Source organism: Phyllopteryx taeniolatus, chromosome 13, assembly GCF_024500385.1.
Source record: "Phyllopteryx taeniolatus isolate TA_2022b chromosome 13, UOR_Ptae_1.2, whole genome shotgun sequence".
In the NCBI taxonomy this organism is placed as follows: domain Eukaryota; kingdom Metazoa; phylum Chordata; class Actinopteri; order Syngnathiformes; family Syngnathidae; genus Phyllopteryx; species Phyllopteryx taeniolatus.
In genome coordinates, this window is record NC_084514.1 from 12,073,828 (window position 1) to 12,098,282 (window position 24,455).

Here is a 24,455-nt window from a genome sequence, read left to right on the forward strand (position 1 = left end):
AAACTCTCTCATCTATGTCTTCATGGACCTTTCTTTTTTCACAAGTGCACAGCCATGCTCCTTAGGCAGCACGGTGGACGACTGGTTAGAGCGTCTACCTCACAGTTCTGAGGACCCGGGTTCAAATCCCGGCCCCGCCTGTGTGGAGTTTGCGTGGGTTTTCTCCGGGCACTCCGGTTTCCTCCCACATCCCAAAAACATGCATGGTAGGTTAATTGAAGACTCTAAAATTGCCCGGAGGTGTGAATGTGAGTGTGAATGGTTGTTTGTTTAAATGTGCCCTGCGATTGGCTGGTGATCAGTTCAGGATGTACCACGCCTCCTGCCCGAGGATAGCTGGGATAGGCTCCAGCACACCCGCGACCCTAGTGAGGATAAGCGGCTCGGAAAATGGATGGATGGATGGATTGGCTCCTTAATTCCAGTGAAAGTATCTCTGAAGGATTCAGCATACCGAGGGCTTTTGGACAATTCATTGCTCCCAACTTTGTGGGAATAGTTCCTGTTCAAAAATGGAAGAATGTGAACTGGGAAGCATTAATAGCAACGGCAACAGATTCAGAAAATCAAAATATTCTCGTTATTTAAGAGAATTGTTTGACGTTGCCATCCTAAAAACCACGAGCTTCTGGCATTCAAATATCCATCCATCCATTTTCTGAGCCGCTTATTCTCACAAGGGTTGCTGGAGTGCTGGAGCCTATCCCAGCCATCAACGGGCAGGAGGTGGGGTACACCCTGAACTGGTTGCCAGCCAATCGCAGCCGGGAATCAAACCCCGGTCCACAGAACTGTGAGGCAGATGCTCTAACCAGTCGCCTACCGTGCCGCCGCATTCAAATATTCTCCGTCTAATCTGAAACGACACATAGTTACAATTAGGGGGTATATTTCTCATTAGTTGTTAGCATGAGCTAATTTAGAATTTTTCTGTTACTCAGTTCACAGTGTTAGCAAAGCTATGGGAACATGTTTTATTTCAGAAACAACAGGTCATCCTGTTGCCAGCCTTTTTGTTCGTTTCCCTTCAGGCAAACATTTCCGTTCTTCTAAACATTCCACCTTGTTTTGCTAAGAGTTTTCCCCTGTGTTGTGTACAGCATGAACAACTCAAAATGAGTTTTTTTGTTTGTAAGGTGCTGTAAACCTCAGTATATTTTTTTATTCCTTTTAGTAATTTATGATACACAGTAAGTTATCCCCTTGAAAGGTGATTATCAGCCTTTTCCACATGTTGTGCATGTTTTTTCATGTGACGTGATTGTTTTCCTTCATTTCGCACACATTTCAGACTCTGTAGGCCTTTTTTATTTATTATCCTTATTTTACTTTTACCTAAGTACAGGAGTTAATTCAGTACTTTTACAAGGGTCTTTATTTGTACTACTGCTTAAGTACAGAGAACATTTGCCACCATTGTCGAATTTAAGTGGAATGCCTATTTATGTCTTTGCAGTTTCACAGCAGCATCCTTCTTGTTGCTCCTTGTAATGCTAGCTGCTCAAGGAAGAAGCGGCAGGGCCAGCGAGAGAGGGGAGGAGAAGGAGGAGGACGAAGAGAAGGAGGTGGTAGCGGTGCCGGGGTTCTGTTTGGAAGCCCAATGACTGCAGCATAATTAAAGATGGCGGACTCGGAGGACTTTAGACTCAAGCGATTAATGGTAAGCGAACATGTACCGGGTGTGCAATTACTTATGTACACTAAACACCGGGTCAACTTAGTCACTGCGTCCGACCAAAAACTGCCACCAGCGGTCATTATTCGTGGTTTTCTCACAGCGTAGATACGGGCGCTTAGGCTAAAGCTAGTTAGCTTCCAACTATGTTACGCTAGCACGCTGTGATTTAGCATTGATGCGAGCTCTAAATCCAGTAATGCGGGCTAAAAAATTGATAGCTATCAAAAGAATACATCTCTTAAAATACTACATCGGTCTATTGTGAGCCATAAAATCTGGCAGTCCAATAACAGCGTTTTGCAGTGTCTCCCCCCGCCGCCCCCACAAACCTCTCACACGGGGCTTGCATGGACAATAAAAACGGCGTGCTGTACTATATATTAAAACACCCTCGTTCTAGTCAGTCGAATGATTATAGTTTATATTGTTAAGCGTTTGAAATCCCAACGTAGCCAAGGGTTAAACACTCCCAGTGTAAGAGAAAAGACAACGTGAGGCCTGCAATCGTTTAACGGTGATTTGACACCCACTATGTCGCGATTAACCCGTTTCTATTGTACTGTCATACAACCTATGTTGTCCGGTTAACTTCCTCGTTTTAACTTTGGTGATTCCTTGCAGTTACTTCAAACGCATCCAAATCATACAGAAAACGTCACACAATTTCCTTACGTCGTCTCACGATTGTCACGAAAAGAAAGTTTCTCTGCCCAAAACTGGACTCTTGCTTGATGGACTTTTGGTGGGATACATTAACTCATTTTGATCATTGAAAAAAAATATATAAACGTAGATGTGCTCAAGTTAAATGCTCAGAAAGACTTGCCCATGACTACTGAGGAGTACTCTGTGATCTGAAATGCCAAAAAGACAAACTAATTGAGGACAATGGGGCAGCTTTACACATAGAATTATATCAGCAGTCCACAGACACCATGCAAATATGCAGTACACTGAATCCCGCATAATAGTGGTTTGTCATTCCCATCTTCGCTGATTTAAAAAAAAAAAAAAAAAAAATGTATTTCTATTTTTTTTTTTTGGGTTGGGGGCGCTGCTGATAAGCTCATGTTTTCGCTGTCTTTGAAATGAAAGTATCAGTTTGGCGCCATCAAGTGGAATCTCGGTGTTGTTAGGGATTGAACGACCAGATTTTTGTTGTTGACTTTAAGGTGATGATAGTCTAGTCGACTTTGAGGAATCGATGATGTTATTGATACTTTATTTTCAGTTGTCAACTCACTGTCCAAACAAGCTCAAGCTCTCCCCCGCCGTCCTCAGTTGCACAAGCTCCACCCCTCAACTTGGTTGTCCAATCACATTTGGATACCTTCATTGCCTCGCAGACGCTCAGAAATGATAAAACTCTTAACACTAATTCATGTATTACAACTTCAGGGTTGATGGAGTATATAGTACATTAATCCCTAATTGTATTGCGGTTCACTAATTGTGGATTCAGTGCATCGTGGATTTTGTTTTATTGATCAGTGTAGTGAAGTTACTCACCTGCACATTTTTGGTACAGGTAGCATTGATGGCTATTTGACTATAATGTGGCAGGAATGACTCACATAAGGACAAATGTGCTCTTTTACTTTACGGAAAAATAAACCTTTGAGCAATTTGGAAAGTCACCAAGTGGCTTAGTAATGCAGTGAACATGACCAGAATGCCACTGTTTAACAGATAAGACACAGTGAGTTTCATAAAATAAATTCACAAATACCCACTGAGCCTGACATACAGAATAGCTAATACACAGACTCATAATAAGATTGAATAAATGCAAGTAAAAAGCAACGTGTAGCTTGATTTTCTACAATGTAGTTAAAAAGAGCACTGGAATAAATTGTGGGAAGGAGCAGCAGGCACCATGATGCTTTGCACTACCTTCAACTGAGACTGTCATTGTGATACACAGTGCCTAATGGTTTAGCTAGCGAATCGCCCTTCTTTCGCATGTCCACATTTGTTGACTTTTGTGTCACTCAAGCAGAGCACACACGCCTTTTAAAGTCATGAGCTTGTTGTGTAGCGTGTGTAGATTGTGACCTCAAATGGACAAAGAGAATACCTGCACCCAACTTATCATATTGATATTTTATTGCATTATCTGAAACCTTTAAATTTCTATGGATAATACAGTAAATAATTGGTTGCTAGTTCGTGGAGTCTGTCTATTGCAGGGGTTTTCTGGAACGTAACCCCTGCGATTAATGGGGTACTTTAATCATATATTATTTGAAAACACTACAGGAGGAGTAGAAAGCTTGCAATGATGTATTTATTGTAGCAAACCTACAGTTGTTTTGATCGGATTATTGCAAGAATGTTATGAGCTCTGACTGTGAGACAATGAGGGGATGTTATTTGTGATTGGATGGGTAAGTCAGGGCGTGGCCAGAAGTAGCAAGATGATTGCGGTCATGTCTGTGGAATGAAGGCTGACAGTTGATAGAAACGCTAGTTGGATGTTTTCTCTGGGGACATTAACAGTTTTTTTTTACAATAATGAGGTTATTGATTGACTGCCGTATATGTCTTCGTTTCATCATCTTAAGCAGACGCTACAGTACATTGTCTGTCTTTTCACTGTTACAGGAGGGCGTTTGGTGAATTCGCTGATGGCTGACGTGAGGATTTAAAGTAATGTGAATTCAAAGATTTGCTTCTAAATTATACATTTGAAGATAATTGCTGAAAACGTGAAAAAGCTGAGAACTAACGTGAAAAGACTGAGAACTAAGTAGTACTGAATTGTGGAGATATAGCATTAAACTGTTTTCCACCATTTTTTTCCCCCTGTTTTTTGGAGGGAGCGTGGTTAAAACACAGTGACGCACCTGGACGTCCAGCATGAGTTGCCTCTTCCAAGCTATATAATTTCTATCATTAAAACGTGCAGTTAGCTAGCTAGCCATGCCTGCAACCCGAAAATGCGTCTTCCCTGGATGCCACAGTTTTCAGAACAGCTCAGTGTCGTTTTTTAGATTCCCCAAAAATGAGGAGATGAAGAAGAGGTGGATTGACTTCATCAAGAGCCACGTTGATGGAGAGCTGAAAATCCACAACAACATCCGCCTCTGCAGTGACCATTTTACAAAGGATAGTTTCGTGAACTTTTACCGGAGACAACAGGGCTTCATGGCTAAGCTGTTACTAGTGAATGGGGCAGAACCAACTGTGTCCCTCCCTGGGCTTCATCCTCCTGTCCCGCTGTCATCAGGTGCCATGGTCGGCAGTCACATTATGCCCCCACCAAAGAGTGTAAGTTTGCTTGTGTGCTTATTTAATGATTTTCGTCCACACACAGTAACTGTTGAAGTTAACCATTCAAATTTGTCAGTGTTGTTAACAACACTCCTCTCTGAGGTGTGTCAAATCTAAAGACGTTTATTTTCACTTAACAGGGACTTTAAGGCAGGTCGTCAGCTAGTGTTCGCGGGTGCCTTTTCAGATGGCCATGCATACTTAGCACTTGTGGTTTTGTTATATTTGAGGATAGACTTACATACTTTGCAAGTGACTACCCACTGGTCTCATCCATCATACCAAAGAGTCAAGGTTTCGGTCACACATTTCCTTCTGCTTTACAATGATTTCTGGACAAGTAAACTTGGTCTGATTTATGACAAAAAATGTGCCATAAAATCCTTAATCCTTGTCAGATTCTTACAAACTAGGGCATATATATACACGCACACAATCACCTCCAAAAGTATTGGAATGGCAAGGTCAATTCCTTTGTTTTTGTTGTATACTGAAGGCATTTTGATTTCAGATCAAAAGATGACTACAAGACAAATGTTCAGAATTCCAGCTCATTTCATGGTACAGGAAGTCCTCGAGTTACGACGCACTCGACCTACGACGTTTCGACTTTACGACGCCCGTGCCGCGTCCGCCATTTTGTCCCAGTACCATAGTGTTTCTGCTTAGTGAGTGCATAGTGCTTGTCTGTGTGGCGGGAGTATCTTTGCCTTTTTCGCCCTCCTTTTTTCACACTCTCAGCAGTAATGGTAAGTACAGCATCTTATTTTTTTTATTTTAATGTATTTTAGTTTCTTTATACGAAGTGTTAACCTTTCCTGCTACGGTCACCTGACGCAGGGGTTAACTCCCTTCTCTCGTTACACAGCGGATCTGGGTGGCGGCAATAAAGGCACGAAGCACTGATTTGCTGCTTTAATGGCTTTATTAGCTCCTCTGCACATTCAACGTCAATGGGTCCTCCGCTAATCGCTACTCTTCCCCGGTCGCTGTCACTCCACTTGCTAATGTACACACTCGCACCGGTGCGCACGCCTTCCTCCTTCGCAGTCCCGTCTCACTCACACATCGACGCACACACCCACACACACTGAGCTTGCTGTCACAATCACGTGGGACAATACCCATAACAGAAGTATTTCGCCGTAAATTTCGACTTTAACGGTGAAATCCGACTTACGCGGAAATTCGTGTTACGTCGCCAGCGTAGTAACGGAACTCGTTCGTAAATCGAGGACTTCCTGTATTTATGTGTGTTAAACAGGCGGCACGGTGGACGACCTATGAGATCGTCTGCCTCACAGTTCTGAGGACCGGGGTTCAATCCCCAGCCCCGCCTGTGTGGAGTTTGCATGTTCTCCCCGTGCCTGTGTGGGTTTTCTTCAGGTACTCCGGTTTCCTCCCACTTCCCAAAAACATGCATGGTAGGTTGATTGAAGACTCTAAATGGCCCGTAGGTATGAATGTTAGTGTGAATGGTTGTTTTTTTCTGTGTGCCCTGCGATTGGCTGGCAACCAGTTCAGGGTGTACCCCGCCTCCTACCCGAAGATAGCTGGGATAGGCTCCAGCACTCCCTCGACCCTTGTGAGGATAAGTGGCTCAGAAAATGGATGTATGGATGTGTTAAACAACTCAGGACAGAGCATGATTAAATTAACTTAAAGTGAATAACATTTCATATTTTGTGGCATAGCCCTTACTTGCAATAACTGCATCAAGCCTGCGACCCATTGACTTCACCAGACTGTTGCATTCTTAATTTGGAATGCTTTTCCTGTTCTTTACTGCAGCCTCTTTCAGTTCTTGTTTGTTTCTGGGGGTTTCTCCCTTCAGTCCCCTCTTCAGAAGGTAAAATGCATGCTGTATTGGGTTAAGGTCCGGTGATTGACTTGGCCACTCTAAGACCTTCCACTTTTTCCCCCTGATGAAGTCTCGTGATGTTGGCAATGTGTTTTGGGTCATTGTCTTGTTGCATGATGAAGCTTCTCCTGATTGGTTTGGATGCATTTTTCTTTAAATTGCCAGACAAAATGTTTTGCCAACCTCCACAGGGCAGGGGTGAAGGTATGAGAATCCACTGTTTGAAGAAGACTTTGAGAGAAGAAATGTAGAGGCCATACCACAAGATCAAACCACTCATCAGCAAAAAGAATTGGAAGGCCAGATTGGATTTTGCAAAGTAGTACAGAAGTGAGCCACAAAAGTTTTGGAAATTTTCTGGACTGATGAGACTAAGATTAACCTCTACAAAAGTGAGGGAAAGGCCAAAATATGGAGAAAGAAAGGATCTGCTTTTGATCCAAAACACAAGCACATCTGTGAAGCATAGTGGAGGTAATTTCATGGCTTGGGCTTGCATGGCTGCTTCTGGAACTGGCTTACGAGTCTTTATTGGTGATGTAACTTATAATGGTAGCAGCAGAATGAATTCTGAAGTCTACAAAACCATTTTGTCTGGCAATTTACAGAAAAATGCATCCAAACAGGGAGAGGCTTCATCATGCAACAAGGCAAGGACCCAAAACACACTCCCAACACAACAAAGGACTTCACCGGGGGGGGGGAATGGAAGGTCTTAGACTGGCCAAAACAATCACCAGACCTTAATCCAAGAGAGCATGCATTTTACCTCCTCAAGAGGAGACTGAAGGGAGAACCCCCCAGAACCAAACAAGAAAGGAAAGAGGCTGCAGTTAAGGCCTGGAAAAGCATTTCAAATGAAGAATGCAACACTGGTGAAGTCAATGAGTCACAGGGTTGATGCAGTTTTTGCAAGTAAGGGTTATGCCACCAAATATTTAATGGTATTCACTTTAAGTTAATTTAATCATGTCTGTTCCAGTACATTTGCTCACTTGAAAAGTAGGCTTTACACAATCAGGATTTTTGGGACCGATCAGTGAGTTTAAAAAAATGATATCCGATCACAAGATGGAGGAATGTGTCTATTTAAATGACCTGTTCATTTACTGTATATAATTGTGTACTTAATTGCTCAAAAAATTGTTTACAATAAATAATTTTTTTCCTCCATTTATGCCAGTGAGGCATAGTGACAGACAGTGGTCTTCTATTGGATGCCAGGAAGTAAATACAGTAATTAATGCATCCACTTTTTGTGACATTTTTGTTTGTTGGGGTGCTGTGAGATTTTTCCATTGTAAAATATGTTCCTTGGCTCCGTAAAGGTTGGAAATCACTGCTCTTGTCAGATCGTGTATATTAATCAGTCAGGTCAAACCAACATTACATGACAGAAATAATGGGTGCTAACTTACTGTAATTAATTTACTTTAATTAAATTACTTCACCCACACCGAAACAGAGCATGATTCGACAGAATGGCGGCATGTTTATGTCCAACCGTTCGTCCTACCACTAGCTTGCTAGGCTACATAACATTTTATTGCCTGCTTGTGAGCCGTATCATATTAAAAGTACGGGAACATACCTCAAGCAAGCCTTAAACGAACATCCTCTCCTGTCCTGAGCACCGGTGACCACCAACACACGTTTTTCCCCATTTTGTTTTTATAATACAGTCGGCGCGATCCACTCTTGTTGTCGTTGCTCATCTGATCAGAGTATGAAATAAATGTATTTTTTGGGGGGGAAAAATAGCTTTTTACATGCTATTGTTCTTGGCTGTTTAATGTGACTTCTGTGTCTGAAGTTCGCTGCAGATCTTTCCTACGTCGGGGCTGTAAGATGTGACTTTAATCTTTTATACAGGACTGTAGGCTCTCATCTGTGAGGCGGGAGTGGTGTTTGGACTTAATGAAGTTCATGCTTGAGAAAACTTGCTCGCATAAGTATGTTGAGCCAAAGATGGACAGTACTCCAAATGCATACTTTTTCATGTTAATATACGTGTCAGGAATGGCACTCCATGTTTCAAAAACAAATTTGTCGGGGTGTGGGAGTTTTTCCATATCACTCCATTTTTGCTCTTTAGCGAGAATATTCTTGATTTCTTCAAGTTCTGCTGTCAGTCATTTGAACTTATTTACCCACAAATCTTTATCCGCTATGTCGGCCAGTTCAATTTCTAGATCAGGCTGAATGCAACTGTGTTCAGAAGGGATGGGTCGATGTCCAGCGGTGTGACAGGGAAAGAGAGTAGGTTTCTCCTTTCTTAAATCACAGAATCTTTCTCCAAATACAGCTTGCATTGCATTGATGGCACGGTAAAAATAATTTCAATTTATTTGATTGTTCGCTTTGTTGAACTCTCTTAGGGAGGGGAATTGAAAGAGCGTACCTTTTTGTGCATCTCTTGCAAACACTGTCATCTTGTGCTCAAACGGCAAACTATCCTCCAGCATCTGCAGGGCCGTGCTTCCCTTTCCTTGGAGATTTGTATTCAGCGTGTTCAAGTGACTTGTCATATCTACCATGAAGTAAAACCTTCCCAGCCAATCGAAGTCTTCCAGTTCAGGATAGCTGAAGCCTGTGCTTTCCAAGGTTTTTACATGCTCCAGACGGGTAGCGTAGCGTTTCTGCACCTCTCCCCTGGACAGCCACCGGACTCTGTTGTGCAGCAGGAGATCTGAATATGCGTTGTCGACTTGTTCTAACAATGAACAAAACTGACGGTGGCTTAACCTGTTCGCATTTATTTTGTTCACTATCTTGATAACGAGGTTCATAACTTCCACACATTCAGGGGGGAATGTTTGTGCGGACAGTGCTTCTTGGTGGAGGATGCAGTGAAACGTCATCAGCTCCCGATCCAGTGACTTTTGACGTAAATTCACGAAGCCCTTCTGTGCTCCTCTCATACTGGGTGTCCCATCAGTAGACACTGACACCAGGTGAGTGGTCTTTATTCCTTTCACTTCTAGACAACTCACAACAGCTCTTGGCTCTTTAGCGGTATGAATTCAATCAGTTCTTCCTGCGGCCCTTCAGAGTTGACATATCTGCATAATACTGCTGTCTGCTCAACATCGTTTACGTCACTTTACTCCTCACAGGCATTTGAAAATGCTTGCGCTAAATTGATGGCCTCAGTTTGGATACTGGTGATGTTTTCTGCCATTTTAATGGTCCTGTCCCTGACGGTCTTTGCTGAGAGAGGCATTTCTCAAATTTTCCGATTAATTTCCTGCTTGTTTTTGAAGTCGGAGAATAGATGCTCTGATATTTTTATGAACGATTCTTTCACATATTCTCCATCTGTGAACGGCTTCCCTCTCTTTACAATCTCCAGAGCTGCCACAAAACTAGCAGTGCTAGTTGTCTGTGGAAAGGTAATCCACTTCTTGAAAGATAGTTTGCCCTCTTGAGCTTTTTGTAGCAGTTCCGAAATTATCTTTCGCTCATCTTCGGTTGGGTACTTTTTGGCGAATGGAGAGTGCTTGTTTTGAGAATGTCTTTCAACGTTAAATTTTTTGTTGTTGTTTGGCATTTTCTCGCCACATATCAAGCACAAAGGTAAGCCAGCATCATTGGCAATGAAGGCAAATGAATATGTCCACGCTGAATTAAAGTCTCTATTTTCTTCCAAAACCTTTCTTTTTTTGGGATTTTTTTTCATGGTTAGGCTTTTGCAGTGTTCGCACACTACAAAAGCAGCCAGCGGGTAAAGGCGAAGGCTGATGACGTTGATGTGACGTATATTTTCGTTGACAAATTATAAATTAAAAATAGCTCTTTTAAAATTAGATGGCATCAACTCATACTTCAAGATAACTGCGCAACAAAATAATGTAATAATGATAATATTTTAAATGATTAAAAATGAATTAAGAAATGCCATTTTTTTATGTTCGGGGTTTTTATTTTTTTCAAGGCCAGAGGGAGCCACTACAATGAGGGTGAAGAGCCGCAGGTTGCCGACGTCTGGTATAAACAACAATTCACACTCACATTCCTACCGATGGACATTTTAGAGTCTTCAATTAACCTACCGTGCATGTTTTTGGTATGTGGGAGGAAACCGGAATACCCAGAGAAAACCCACGCAGGCCCGGGGAGAACACTCAAACTCCACACAGGCTAGGCCGGATTTGAACCCGGGTCCTCAGAACTGTGAGGGGCATGTGCTAACCAGTTGGACACCGTGGCCACTAGGCTAGTGGGTAGCTAATACTAATAATGAGACTCATATGCAGTTAATAATGTAACTAATGAATACTGTCGTTGATGTAACATGGGTTCATGATTGTGAACGTGACAGATGCATGGTGTCGATTTTTTTATTTACATTTTTTTTTAATGTTCGTTTCTGTTTTAGGTGCATTGCCAAAATCTATTGGCATTTATAGGCAGTTACAACATCCTTTCAGGGGGGCCTTAAATTATTCGCAAATTTTCGCTATTCGTGGCAGGGCTGTTTAGCGCTTGCCATACACTGCATACATACAGTATATCACTGCATATCATATCATATATAACCCTTCAAATCATGTAGCATAGGGATGACATTGGGGGAATGTGAGTGTGGCCTCTTTATGATAATGACATTAGTTAGTTACCGAAATTTCTCGTGTATAATGCGCATTTTTTTTTATCCCCAAAAATTGTCAAAAGTCAATAGTGCGCATTATACATAGGTATAGGAGAAAATGAAAAAGACTTTCACATTTTATCAATGTATGCCGCCATCTAGAAGTTATGAAAAATCTACACTTTCATTCCACTATGACAGCGGCCCCTAGAAGTTATGAAAAAGGTGTAGACTACACTTTCATTCCAATATGACAGGGGTACATATGACTGCATATATGTACAATTGTGCTCATAAGTTTACATACCCAGGGAGAATTTGTGAAATATATTTTTTTAATACGACTAATGACTGAACAACAACCATCCTTAATCTCTTTATGGTTATGTTTTGTTTAATGATGATGCTTTTCTGAAATGCTTGACAGTTTAATTTGAATCCCATTAAAATAAAAATAAATGTTTCGTCTGGTCCTTCATGTTTTCTTTAAAGAATTGTACCCATCTTACAAATCCTGCCTGGGTAATCAAACATATGAGCACAACTGTTTGTTTTCACATTTACGAAATAAAGGTAGGGCTGTGAATTTCAAAATAAGAGTAAATAAAGTAAATAAAAATAAAGTATTGTGTTCAAATAAGGTGTTTAACTTCAGAATAATTCTTTGAAAAAAACTAACAAAATACAGATAATACTTCATGTTTTGATCATATGGGTAGAAGCAAAATCATGCATTGTAAAAATGCGTTATACATGGGTAGAAAGGTTTTCTATAATTTTGAGGTCAACTTTGGGGGTGTGCATTATACATGGATTCGCATTATACACGAGAAATTATGGTACTGCAAATGCGGGGTTCTCTGTTTCTGATTGGACTGACATACATTTCAAGGTTATCAACTGTGCATTATGAAGTGTTGCGCAGTGGCGTAAGTATATGTTATCAGGGTTTGCGCTGCCCGTTTGCCACCTTGCCAATGGCTAGTTGAAACAGGATGTGGCGAAGCTAATATTGCCCACGTTCGCCCCCCTGGCGAGTCAAGATTGCCTGTGTCAAAACTCAAAAGCCCTTCCTGATAAAAGTTAAAGTGAGCGTGCTAATTCTGCTGTGTATGAACGGTGTTAATGATTTAGATTTTCCCCTGCTCCGTAAAATGCTTCAATCCGCGGTCCAGCCGTCCACACAGGACGCAGTGTCTGACCTGGAAATTAATTAGTACATCACTGCACATGTCAGTTCAGAATGTGAACAGGTTAAAAGTATATTATTCATTAATTTTCCGTACCGCTTATCCTAACAAGGGGCGCGGGCATGCTGGAGCCTATCCCAGCTATCTTCGGGTGAGAGGCAGGGTGCACCCTGAACTGGTCACCAGCCAATCGCAGGGCACATATAAACAAACAACCATTCGCACTCACATTCCTACCTACGGGCAATTTAGAGTCGTCAATTAACCTACCATACATGTTTTGGAGATGTGGGAGGAAACTGGAGTACCCGGAGAAAACCCATGCAGGCACGAGGAGATACAGTCGCCGGTCTAGACCGATGGGCCAACACACTAGCAAAACATTCTGGGATTTTAAATATTAGTGGTGCATGTGCTATATACTGGCGAGCCAGCTCTAATACACATTTGATATGGGGTTGTGGGCCAAATATAATTACATCATGGGCCAAATGTGGCCCCCGGACCTGAGTTTGACATATAATCTACTGTATATTCCACACTACCCTGAAATAGGCTTTCATTTGTTTTTGTTTGAGACTGAATGTGAAACTTCCTCTTGGAAGTGGAGTTAAGCGCTCTAGTTTTACTTCTTCCTATAAGGTTAGACTCTGAAATTGATGTATTGACCATTCAAGGTTTTTATTTTATTACTGCATTAAGTACAGTTTCTGATATTTAAATTTTTAGGTTTTAGTTTGTGTATTTATGTTGCACCACTGATATAAAAAAATTATTTGGTCACTTGGTTTGAACCATGGCTGCATTAGACTTCTGGCCATATAAGAAGGTATCATGTTGGGGAGCTTTCATTCAAATAAAAACAATTGGAAATTGAGACAATTTGGATGGGCTATTTTTTCTTAATGCATTTTTGAGGTATCAGGTCAAGACTATATCGGCAGATACTCAAATTCAAGTCACTCGGAAAATATGATCAGTCCCTAGTACGTAATTATGACTTTAAAATTAGTGTAGTTTAGTGTTAGACTTTAGCCCTTTACGACTTTTCATAATATTGTTTCTTCCATATATATTTAACTGCATAATTTTTGTGGGGAGATAAGTCTTTAGAGCAGAGCAATAACAGTTAATCAGTCATGAATGAATGCTTGGCTTTTGGCATTTGGACACACCCTTTAAATCAAGTTCAGTGGAACCTCTAAGGCTGCTACCAATCTGTTCTGAGGTGCTGTTCAATGTCCTAATTTTGTTCTACTGTATCTTCATACAATTTCCCCATGCAAAACAATGGCAATAAATGCATCTCACTTTGCAATGTATGTTACATTTTTAGGATTGCAGACCGTTTTTTATTATCTGCCCTTAAAGAACAACTGAGAAGGTTTTACAAGATATAGTGATGTCACACTATGACTTTTGGAGCATATCTTTCCAGACAATTTTGGTTGTTTTCCATACTTTTTGGTGTTCAAATTTGGAGGTTGCATAGTATTGCCGATTAATGCTGAAAAATTAAGTTCAGTTATCTTGTTGAAGTTGCATTGTAAATGCAAGGTTTACCTGCAGTTCTGACATGGTTATTTAGTCACTCTTTCCCTTTCTCCTCAGCATGAGCAGCAGCAATCCAGAGTCTTTGATCAGGTGATGGGGTTGGGAGACTTTGCTGACTCCTCCCAAGGTTCCAACACCTCCTCTAAGAGCGGAGGTCTGGAGGAGACTAAGGCAGTCGATGAAATTTCAGGACAAGATGAACAACAACAGCCAGAAGAGGACAGCAGCAACAGTAGCAGCAGGCAAGAGGAAAAGATGGGTGAGAGGTCAGAAGAGCCGTCAACTCGTATTGCTTCCCTCGTCACTGAACAATGCTCCTCATTTACCATGGGACCCAGTGAAGGAGGAGGAGGAAGTGGAGAGGCAGCATTTGATGATGCATTGGATGGCCTTCCTTCATTTGGTCCTGAAGAAGAGGACGATGAGGACTGGCACTTTGCTCTGCCTCCAGAAACACTGCAGGATGTTGACTGTGAGAAAGTAAAGTGCAAAAACAATCAATCGAGAAAGGAACTTATCAAAATTCAAGAAGGTCCTTCTCCTCTGGAGCCCAGAGAGGAGGTAGAGGAGGAACGAGAGAGGGAAGCGACAAGTGGCTCTGCCAACACTTCTCACTCATCCAAGGATAACACACCTGAGAGCAGCCAAGGTATGTGTACTCCTATCCATCCATCCATAAACCCATCCATCCATCCATCACAGCTGACTTTGGGTGATAGGCGAGGTACACCCTGGACTGGTCCCATGGAGAGGAAAAAAATAAATAAAAATCAGACATACTGTACTCTATATTGTTAATTTGGTGGCCTCTCTGTTGCAGAGATTTTTGGAGTCAAAGTTGTACCGTTATTGCTCGTGTATAATGCGCCCCCATGTATAACACGCACCCCCAATGTTGACCTCAAAATTCTGGAAAACCATTCTACCAATGTATAATGCATTTGTTAGTTATTTCAAGTAATTATTCTGAAGTTAAACACTTTATTTGAACACGTAATTCTTTGTATGTACTTGTGCTTATTCTGAAGTTAAGCACTTTATTTGAACACGTAATTCTTTGTATGTACTTGCGCTTATTTTGAAATTAACAGCCCTACTTTTATTTAGTAAATGAGAAAAAACAGAGTTGTGCTCATGTTTGATTACGCAGGCAAAATTTGTAAGATGGGTACAATTCTTTAAAGAAAACTTGAAGGGCCAGGCCAAACACATTTAATTTTATGTTTATGGGATTCAAATTAAACTGTCAAGCATTTCAGAAAAGCATTATCATTAAACAAAACATAACCATAAAGAAATTGATGCTTTTTGTTCAGTCGTATAAAAAAAAAAACATTTCACAAATTCTGCCAGGGGATGTAAACTTATCAGCACAACTGTACATATATGCAGTCATACGTACCCGTCATATTGGAATGAAAGTGTATGTTCCACCTTTCTCATAACCTCTAATTGGTGGTGGCATATTGGAATGAAAGTGTACAGCTTTTTCATAACCTCTAGATGGTGCTACATTTTAGAGTTTATGAAAAAGCTCATCTGTAACTCCATTTCTAGTTTTATTACTGCCAACAAGCACTAAAAACAAGGTGTTATTTTATTGGTTTTGGTACCAGCTAGGGCTCAGACTCACCCTCTAAATCCTGATTCGCTATTCCTATTTACAGTAACAAATGCCAACAAGCACTAAGAACAAGGTGTTATTTTATTGGTTTTGGTACCAGCTAGGGCTCAGACTCACCCTCTAAATCCTGATTCGCTATTCCTATTTACAGTAACAAATGACTTCTGAATCACAATCAAATCATTACTCCTTGTACTATTCTGAAATAATAGTCCAACAAATGAAAGACTGGATTATTTGAAAATTATTGAACCGGAAAGAGAGTATCCTGGCGCATTTTGGCTCCCGCGTTTTGACTTCCACTTCTCCCTTCAGAAAAGTTAAACTTTTTAGTTTAAAATGCCTTACCTTAACCAGGAGCCCTCGGCATACTGTGGCCAAATGTAGAACCCTGATTGATTTTGCGCCTGTTGGTGCCGTAAATCATTGCTGCCTTGGACCAGCTGCCTCTTTTCTAGCTAGCCGGCTGGGTACCTAGCTATCTGGCTGTCTCCCATGCTGTGTTTGATCAACTTCTTCTTTTTATTTTTTGAAGTAAATACGACATGCCAGTAGTTGTAGCTCTCATCAGAATAAAGTAAGTAGTATATTATTCTTTTTGATCCGTTGTGATCCAAAACAGGAAATTCTGATTCAGTGATTTATTTATTGTATTTATTTACCCCCCTTTGAATGCCATTTCCAGGATTCTGATCAAGCGATATTTTTTATTTTTACATTTTTTTTTTTATTGAACAGGTCTGGAGGTAATGGGTGTGATCAGTGAAAATTAACCAAAAATTGTGATAAGCCACAATTAATTCATGATTTAACAGGGTGGGGTAATTACGTTTTCCACACAGGGTCATGTAACTTTGAATTATTATTTTTTTCCTTAAAAAATTAAATCGCCATTTAAAAACAACATTTTAAGTTCACTTAGGTTATATTTGTCTGATATTTACATTTGTTTGATGATCTTAAACAAAGTGGGGAAACTACGCAAAAATATAATTGGACTATGCAAAAATATAAGAATTTGAGAAGGGGGCCAATACTTTTCCACGCACTGTATGCTTGCAAGTCCACAGCAAATGAGTGACACACCGTTGGTCACACCTTCTGTCTCTGATTGTTTGTTTTTCCTCTGGTGCTCGGGCCACATAAAAACTTGACTTTTTAACCTCTCATCAGATGCAAGAATCGTGAATCAGACAGAGGAAACAGAAGATGGTCAGCAAGGAGAGGTGTGTAAATTTGGGTTTAGAGAAACTGTCGTCCAACAATGACATGCCAGATCCTCTTGCTCTTTGTGCTTATATTGTATGCATATGTGATACTAATGAACACAGTCTGATTTCATTGTGTTTGAGATGTGTTCACTATTGAGCGAAGATCCCATTTAGGATTTGATCACTAAACATATTTCAAAGGGAGCATTTCTGACCATGTAATAGGGCTGCACGATATTTTGTTTGAGCATCATCATCGCAATGTACGTGTGCGCAATAGTCACATTGCAGAGTCTGCTGTGATGTTGGTGTACTGGAATATATACAGGGAATCAACTGTAATATTAAGTGACCAGCAGAGGGACCTGTTTGGACATGCTAATATAATTAGCAACCTGCATGTTACGGTAAATTATAACGCTCCAAACAACACACGGAGCAGCACAGTGTTTTATACTTATCTCCTTGAATGATAACTATGCATGAGAACACAGGAAATAATGTACGCTTTGCTGTATTTCCTATTTCGCTCTTCAGAATGAAACTACTGTAGGCAGGCATGCATGTATCCATCTATAACCTTTTTGCACTTCTCGGGTGGTATTTTCTCACACTATTTCTTTGCAATTTGTTCAAGTTCTTTGAACATTTGCAGAGTTCTTTTCCAGAATGGCAGATTTGAGCCCCCCCAAGATTTTCAATTGGATTGAGATCACGACGCTGGCCATTTTAAAATAGTAATTTTTTTTTTCTTTCAACCAATCCTATGCGCTTTTGGATAGGCTTTACACGATCAAGATTTTTGGGGCCGATCACTGATCAGCAATTTTAAAAATCCAATCCGATCACAAGATGGAGCAATGTGTCTATTTATGACTCATTTACTGTATATGCTTGTGTACTGTATACTGAATATCTTCAAAAGTATTCGCTATTCAGGTCATGTATTCTAATCAGTCAGGTCAAACCAACATTACAGCATGATCATTAATAAATTAAATTACTTTATTGTAATTAAATTACTTCACACACTGAAAACTTTAGAGTATGATTCGACATTTACATACAACCGTTATTGCTAGCACTCGCTTGCTAGGCTACATAACGTTTTGTTGCCTGCTTGCGAGCAGTATCGTATTAAAAGTACGTAAACACACCTCAAGCAATGCTTGAGATAAAGTCCTCTCCACCGGTGACCACCAGCACACGATTTTCCCCATTTTGTTCTTATAATACACACGACGCGATCCATTGTTGTTGTTGTTGCCATGGTAACGTGTATCCGGTCGCATTTGAGTTGACAAGATAAAGCCCAGTGATAATAAAAAAGGGATGCGGTGGTATCGGAATGCTCGATTTTATTGCAGTAGTCTAACATTGTGCAATCATGAAAGACCAAATTTGTCTTGTAGTCTGATCCAGGCATCAGGTGTTGTCTGCAGACGAGTTGTCTGTCCCTCACCGCGACGTTTAAAAAAAACAAAAAAACTTTATTGACGGTCAGATATTTACAGTACTACGTCAAAAGATGTGACAAGGCTAAAAATAAACTAGCTTTTAGATTCAAATATACTGTACACGATGGCGACGCGGAGTAAATGTCTTTTGCGGAGCCGATCAATGATCGGCGAATTATGACATTAAAGCCGATCATCTTAAAATGCTAATTATCGGCCGATACCGATCAAGCCAATTGGATCGGTGTAAAGTACTTTTGGATTTCGCCTCAAACCAAGTTTTCCTAAACTGGGTAAGACATTTCGCACTAAAATTTATTTATAATTTTCTTATTTCATGATACATGATAAATTCTTTCAAAATCAAATTTGATTCTCTTATTTTTTTATTTAAAAATAAAAAAAAATTCTTCCATTTTGTCTCATAGGGGAGGTATACCTATGAACAAAATTACAGGCCTCGCTCATCTTTTTAAGTGGGAGAACTTGCACAATTAGTGGCTGACTAAATACTTTTTTGCCCCACTGTACCTTCAGTATCAGATGTATCACAGTAGCCCCACAGCATTATGGATCCTCAACCATGCTTGACTGTTAGCATGGTGTTCTTATTCCTTAAAGGCTTCATTCCAGAGTCTGTAAACATACTGTTTGTGTGCATCGCTAAAAAACTCAATTTTTGTTTTACCTGTCTATAAAATATTGTTTAGCATTTGTTCTTTTGTATCAAACAAAAGTTCTCTATAGAAAAATGTTTCATTCGATTCATTTTCTTCAGGAGATATTCCACATTTAGTACTTAAACTTCATGGGCGCCAATAATGGTGAGCACGACTGCAAGAATGTACACCTGCTGCATTTCCTTTTTTGCTCTTCAGAATGAAACCACCGTAGGCAGGCACGCTGCAACTGCGTGAGTGCCCAAAGTGCGTTCAGGGACATGGGAGAGAATGTGTTCTTTTGTTTTACAGTACATAATTGTAAAAATTGATTCTAGGAAAATTATTTGTATCAGAATGATTTAGTTAAAACACTGTACGATCACACTGATAATCTGGAATTTTTGTTTTGTAATTTAAGAATAGATCAATTATTTTGTTAATCTAGTCAGCCAGAGCTGCGAGGAATGCAAAGTTATCAATGTCCTTTCACCATTTTTCCTGTCATACCGTGTGTTGTGTTTTTGTTTGCAATTAAGACCAAAAGTCCTGTTTTTGTTTTAATTTCTCATTTTACAAAACACAATTCAAGCAACAACATTTTCTTCATTTTTGAAATTGTAAGGTGAAAGCTGCAGCTGGCTACTAGTCTGGACTGAATGGGTGGCAACAATGGGGAAATTAAATGCCAGTATTTTGAGGGTCGAGTAGCATCGTTTTTGGACCGGTGAACTTCAAAATTTTGAATTATGAGCTCTGAACTGAACTAGTTCATTTTTGGAACGACAAACTGATCTTTGAACTAGTTCGTGTAGAAAATGAACTTTCCCAACACTCATCGTGTATTTCACATCACAAATATATATCTCGTAGGTTTACAAAATAAAATCACGATGTCACTTTTTCCCATTATCGTGCAGCCCTACCATGTAAGCTTTGTAAAAATGGCTGGCGTTCACTGACCTCTCAGTGAACTTGAATCCTCCTGCCAGTGTCATTTTCATATCGTCACCTTCCTAAAATAATGGCCAGTCATTTTTTGGGGGGGTGGTTTTTGTTGATGTTTTGTTTTCTGAAATAACTGAAAAAGTGAATGAGGCTGTTAATTAAGGAAGGTGATTATATAAAGATGTTTACGAAAAAGATTGATCTGGTTCAGAAGAAGCTTACTTTTCCAATTGAATGACTGATTTAACAATGTCGAGTGTTTGCATTTTTAAAAGATCCCTTTTTATTTGGTATGTCAGCAGTCCGATCCTCCTCCTGTGGAGGTCAGCAACCCTCCGATGTCTCCCAATATCACCGTTAAAGATGAGCCAATTGATGAGGGCTACGATGCTGCTTTATTGCCTCAGGGCAACGTCAGACAAATCAAAGAAGAACTGGATCATCAGGAGGTAAATGATACACTACTTGGTTCAACTATGTCCTTGGAGTTTTTGTTACTGTGCTCTATGGTTCTTCCTAGAGGTAAAAACACTTGGCTGTTAATCTCCAAAATTTCTTTGTAGGTGACAATAACCAATATTTTTAAATAGCCATAAATCAGAATCATCTTTAATTGCCAAGTATGTCCAAAAAAAACACACAAGGAATTTGTCTCCGGTAGTTGGAGACGCTCTACTACGACAACAGACAGTCAATTGACAGAGAACACATTTGAGACATAAAGACAGTGACAAAAAAAATAAAAAAACAGGCACTAAGCAATAAAGCGTTGCTAGTTTTCTGGTAGTGCCGGTACATTTTTTATTTTTAAATTTTTTTTTGACAATTGTGCAAAAGATGCAGCACTTAGAGCAGTTCGAATGACTAATATTGCAATAGTCCGGTGCAATGACCATTGTGCAAAGGGCGCCGAGACTACAATGAGGGTATGCAGTTTAAAGTGACAAGTAGCGCGATAATCTGGGACAATGTTGATTGTGCAGATGTTGCAGATACTCCTCAATCAGTGTGCAAATGGAGCTAATGATACTCTGGCATGAGTGGCCAGTATTGGTCAACAACAGATGCAAGTAGTGCAGCGTGGCGAGACTACTACAGTGAGTGCACGAGTAATATATAATTGGCCCCACAGAAATGTGACAACGAACTTAAGTAAAAAAAATTACCAGCATGTTGTAATGGAATTGTAGGTTAGGTGTTTAAGAAGTTGATCGCAAGAGGGAAGAAGCTGTTGTAATGTCTGCTAGTTCTAGTTTGCATTGATCGGTAACGCCTACCTGAGGGAAGGAGCTGGAAGAGCTGGTGACCGGGATGTGGAGGGTCCGAGAGGAATTTGCACGCTCTTGTCTTTGTTCTGGCAGCGTGCAAGTCCTCAAGGGTGGGTAGGGGGGTACCGACAATCCTTTCAGCAGTTTTGATTGTCCGTTGCAGTCGGAGTTTGTCCTTTTTTGTAGCAGCACCAAACCAGACTGTGATGGAAGAACACAGGACTGATTCGATGACCGCTGTGTAGAACTGCCTCAGCAGCTCCCGTGGCAGGCCGTGCTTTCTCAGAAGCCGCAGGAAGTACATCCTCTGCTGGGCCTTTTTGAGGACGGAGTTGATGTTGGTCGCCCACTTCAGGTCCTGAGAGACTGTAATTCCCAGCAACTTGAAGGTCTCGATGGTTGACACAAGGCAGCTGGACAACGTGAGGGGCAGCTGTGGCGAAGGATGTCTCCTGAAGTCCACGATCATCTCTACAGTCTTGAGCGTGTTCAGCTCCAGGTTGTGTCGGCCGCACCACATTTCCAGCCACTCCACTACCTGTCGATATACAGACTCGTCACCGTCCTTAATTAAGCCGATGACAGTGGTGTCATCTGCAAACTTCAGGAGTTTGACAGCCAGGTGCGCTGAGGTGCAGTCGTTCGTGTAGAGAGAGAAGAGCAGCGACGACGAGTCCACATTTCAAATTGTTTGTCCTCCGGGCCAAAGAGGAAACGAACCATCCGGACTGTTATGGACGCAAAGTTCAAAAGCCAGCATCTGTGATGGTATGGGGCTGTGTTAGTGCCAATGGCATGGGTAACTTACACATCTGTGAAGGCACCATTAATGCTGAAAGGTACATACAGGTTTTGGAGAAACATATGCTGCCATCCAAGCAACGTCTTTTTCATGGACGCCCCTGCTTATTTCAGCAAGACAATGCTAGTGTATTGTCTTTAAAAGTTAAACACAACTGTAGTTTAAACATGTTCTTAAAAAGTTTAAGACACTGTAACGATGCACAGTTTAAACCTTTAATTCAGTGATTATTACATGCCGCTGGAGTGAGCCCACGTGCCACTCACTATTGGTACCACACTGAGAACCACTGCTGTAGACTGTTTCAACTCATGACAGATGGTAAGTTTGGACATCACGAGCTTCTCAGAGCTATGTAAGCACTAGGTCACACATCGTGACTCATGAGTGGATAGTAATAAATATAATAAGAACATTTGAGCATTCTGTGTTTTGTGTTCAATAAGATGTTTATTTCCATGTTGAAAAACTAAAGAAGTAGCAGGTAACCTCATCCAACCTCAAGAGATGTTAGTTGCACTTAATTCAAATAAAGTGTGAATGTATTTGGCATTATTATTTTTTGTCATAATGGTTGGTTGTTTGTTTGCATAATTAATTTTACCTATTACCTTTACAAGAAACAAAAGGAATTTAGGAAATTTCCCCTGCACTGTCCAGTATCCAGGTATTTATTTCAGTCACACTGGTTAAATTTACTGAATCGATTTCCAAACACTGAATCGTATAGTTCTAGATGAACCAACGTCGTCCTTGAATCGAATCAGCAACCACGATTCTTGATCGCTGCCAAAATGAATCGTTACACCACTAATAAATAAATACATACGGCATATTTAACCTTTCAAATTCTAATTGTTTTCCAGGAAGAGCTTAGGATCAGCTCTGTTTACTCTGTTGGTGGCGGTAACACACTTGTGTCCCCTGTGGGTGAGTGTCTATATTTCTCCAATCATATATATGTATTTCTTCAGTTGGTGTTGGGCATTAGCTTTCTTGAAGCAGATATTTATTAGGCATGGCACAAGCCAAAGAGGATGTCTTTGTTCTTAATGTTATTTTGAAACGCCTGCTGTAAAATCTCACATTGGTCAAATTATTCAAGATTCCAAGTATATTTTTGATGCTAGTTCCAAGTCAGTATTCTGTCTCAGCCTTTCCTCTTTCTTCTTTCCAGCCCATCAAGTGGCAACTGTTTCCCAACAAACAGCCATTTTTATTCCGGGAAGAGGTGCTGTCCTCCAAGCAATGGCTCCCCTTTCTGTCCGACCCCCAGCTCCAATTCAGACTTCACTTCCATCCTTGCCGCCAATAGCCCTTCGACCGCCTGCGCCAACCATTCCTGGTAGTGTTCGCTGCAGTGGCTGCTTTAAGGTACCATTACATCCTTGGTGCTGTTCGGGCTACTCAAACAAAAGAAAGGCCTATGGTGTTAATGACTACTACAAATGTATTTTGTTTCTTGATTTGTTTAGGTTCTGCTAAAAGGTCAAACAGCATTCCAAAGAAAAGGTTCGACACAACTCTTCTGCTCCACGCTTTGTTTGACAGGACATCTACCCCCAGCAAACAAGAACCAATTATGCTCTCTATGCAACAGGTACATCTTGGTGACCCTATTGTATTTCCAACTGAAATAGATATATTCAGTTAATTGTCATTACATTATATCAGACAAATACAACAAAAGTCAACCAGTGCACAACAAACAGCACTTATTCTGCAGTGGTACATGTATTTGTGAAAGTTGGCGAAAAACGGTCTGGAAGTAAGTGTCGTAGGGTTGCCAAGGATGAAAAGAAATGACAAAAACAAAGAACATACCAGAGAGCACAGTGCCAAGATGGCCATCAATGGCACCATCTTGGCTAATTGCATCATTTACAGTATATACTGTAGGGGTTTACTTGTAAGTCTGGGCTTTACTTGTACAGTACTGCCTGATTTGGTTGTTTCCCTCTGCCATCTTGCTGTGGAACTCTAATACTACAACTCTTTCTTTGCCTTTGTGTTGTGTTTTTTTGCAGTGAGATCCTTCGGGCTCGGGACACAATAACGATCCCAGCTGATGACAACACCTACTTGCACTTTTGCGGCCAGCACTGTTTGTCAATCTTTAGACACAGGACAAAAAAACCTGAAAAGGCCCCTGAAAAAGTAGTTGACAAACGGCCAGAGAAGAAGATTGAAAAGCCGCAGGAGAAGCCTGCTGAGCGACCGGCAGAAAACGTTATTTGTAGTGTGTGCAGAATCACCAACCGGGTAATGACAAAGACATGAGCTTTTATTGCAAACACAAGTTTTTGTGTCAATTTGCCTGCTTGAACTCTGTCAGGTAG

At 40.7% G+C, this 24,455-nt stretch overlaps 1 protein-coding gene across 7 annotated transcripts in view; it reads left to right on the top strand.

The window, feature by feature from the left end:
- Positions 1-1,465: 1,465 nt before the first annotated feature.
- The window catches only part of LOC133487803 (zinc finger MYM-type protein 4-like), a 67,151-nt gene continuing 44,161 nt past the window's right edge, over positions 1,466-24,455 (top strand). The window contains exons 1-10 of one of the 7 annotated variants that reach the window (XM_061794946.1): positions 1,483-1,660; positions 4,283-4,327; positions 4,672-4,948; positions 14,205-14,796; positions 16,945-16,997; positions 20,346-20,495; positions 22,983-23,046; positions 23,294-23,490; positions 23,592-23,716; positions 24,144-24,378. In XM_061794946.1, coding sequence (XP_061650930.1) covers positions 4,691-4,948; positions 14,205-14,796; positions 16,945-16,997; positions 20,346-20,495; positions 22,983-23,046; positions 23,294-23,490; positions 23,592-23,716; positions 24,144-24,378 — 1,674 coding nt within the window. In that variant the 5' untranslated portion in view covers positions 1,483-1,660; positions 4,283-4,327; positions 4,672-4,690. Of the gene's footprint in view, positions 1,661-4,282; positions 4,949-5,462; positions 5,701-14,204; positions 14,797-16,944; positions 16,998-20,345; positions 20,496-22,982; positions 23,047-23,293; positions 23,491-23,591; positions 23,717-24,143; positions 24,379-24,455 lie in introns of those variants that run through there. The other 6 variants (XR_009791453.1, XM_061794944.1, XM_061794945.1 and 3 more) reach the window with 6 other exon arrangements.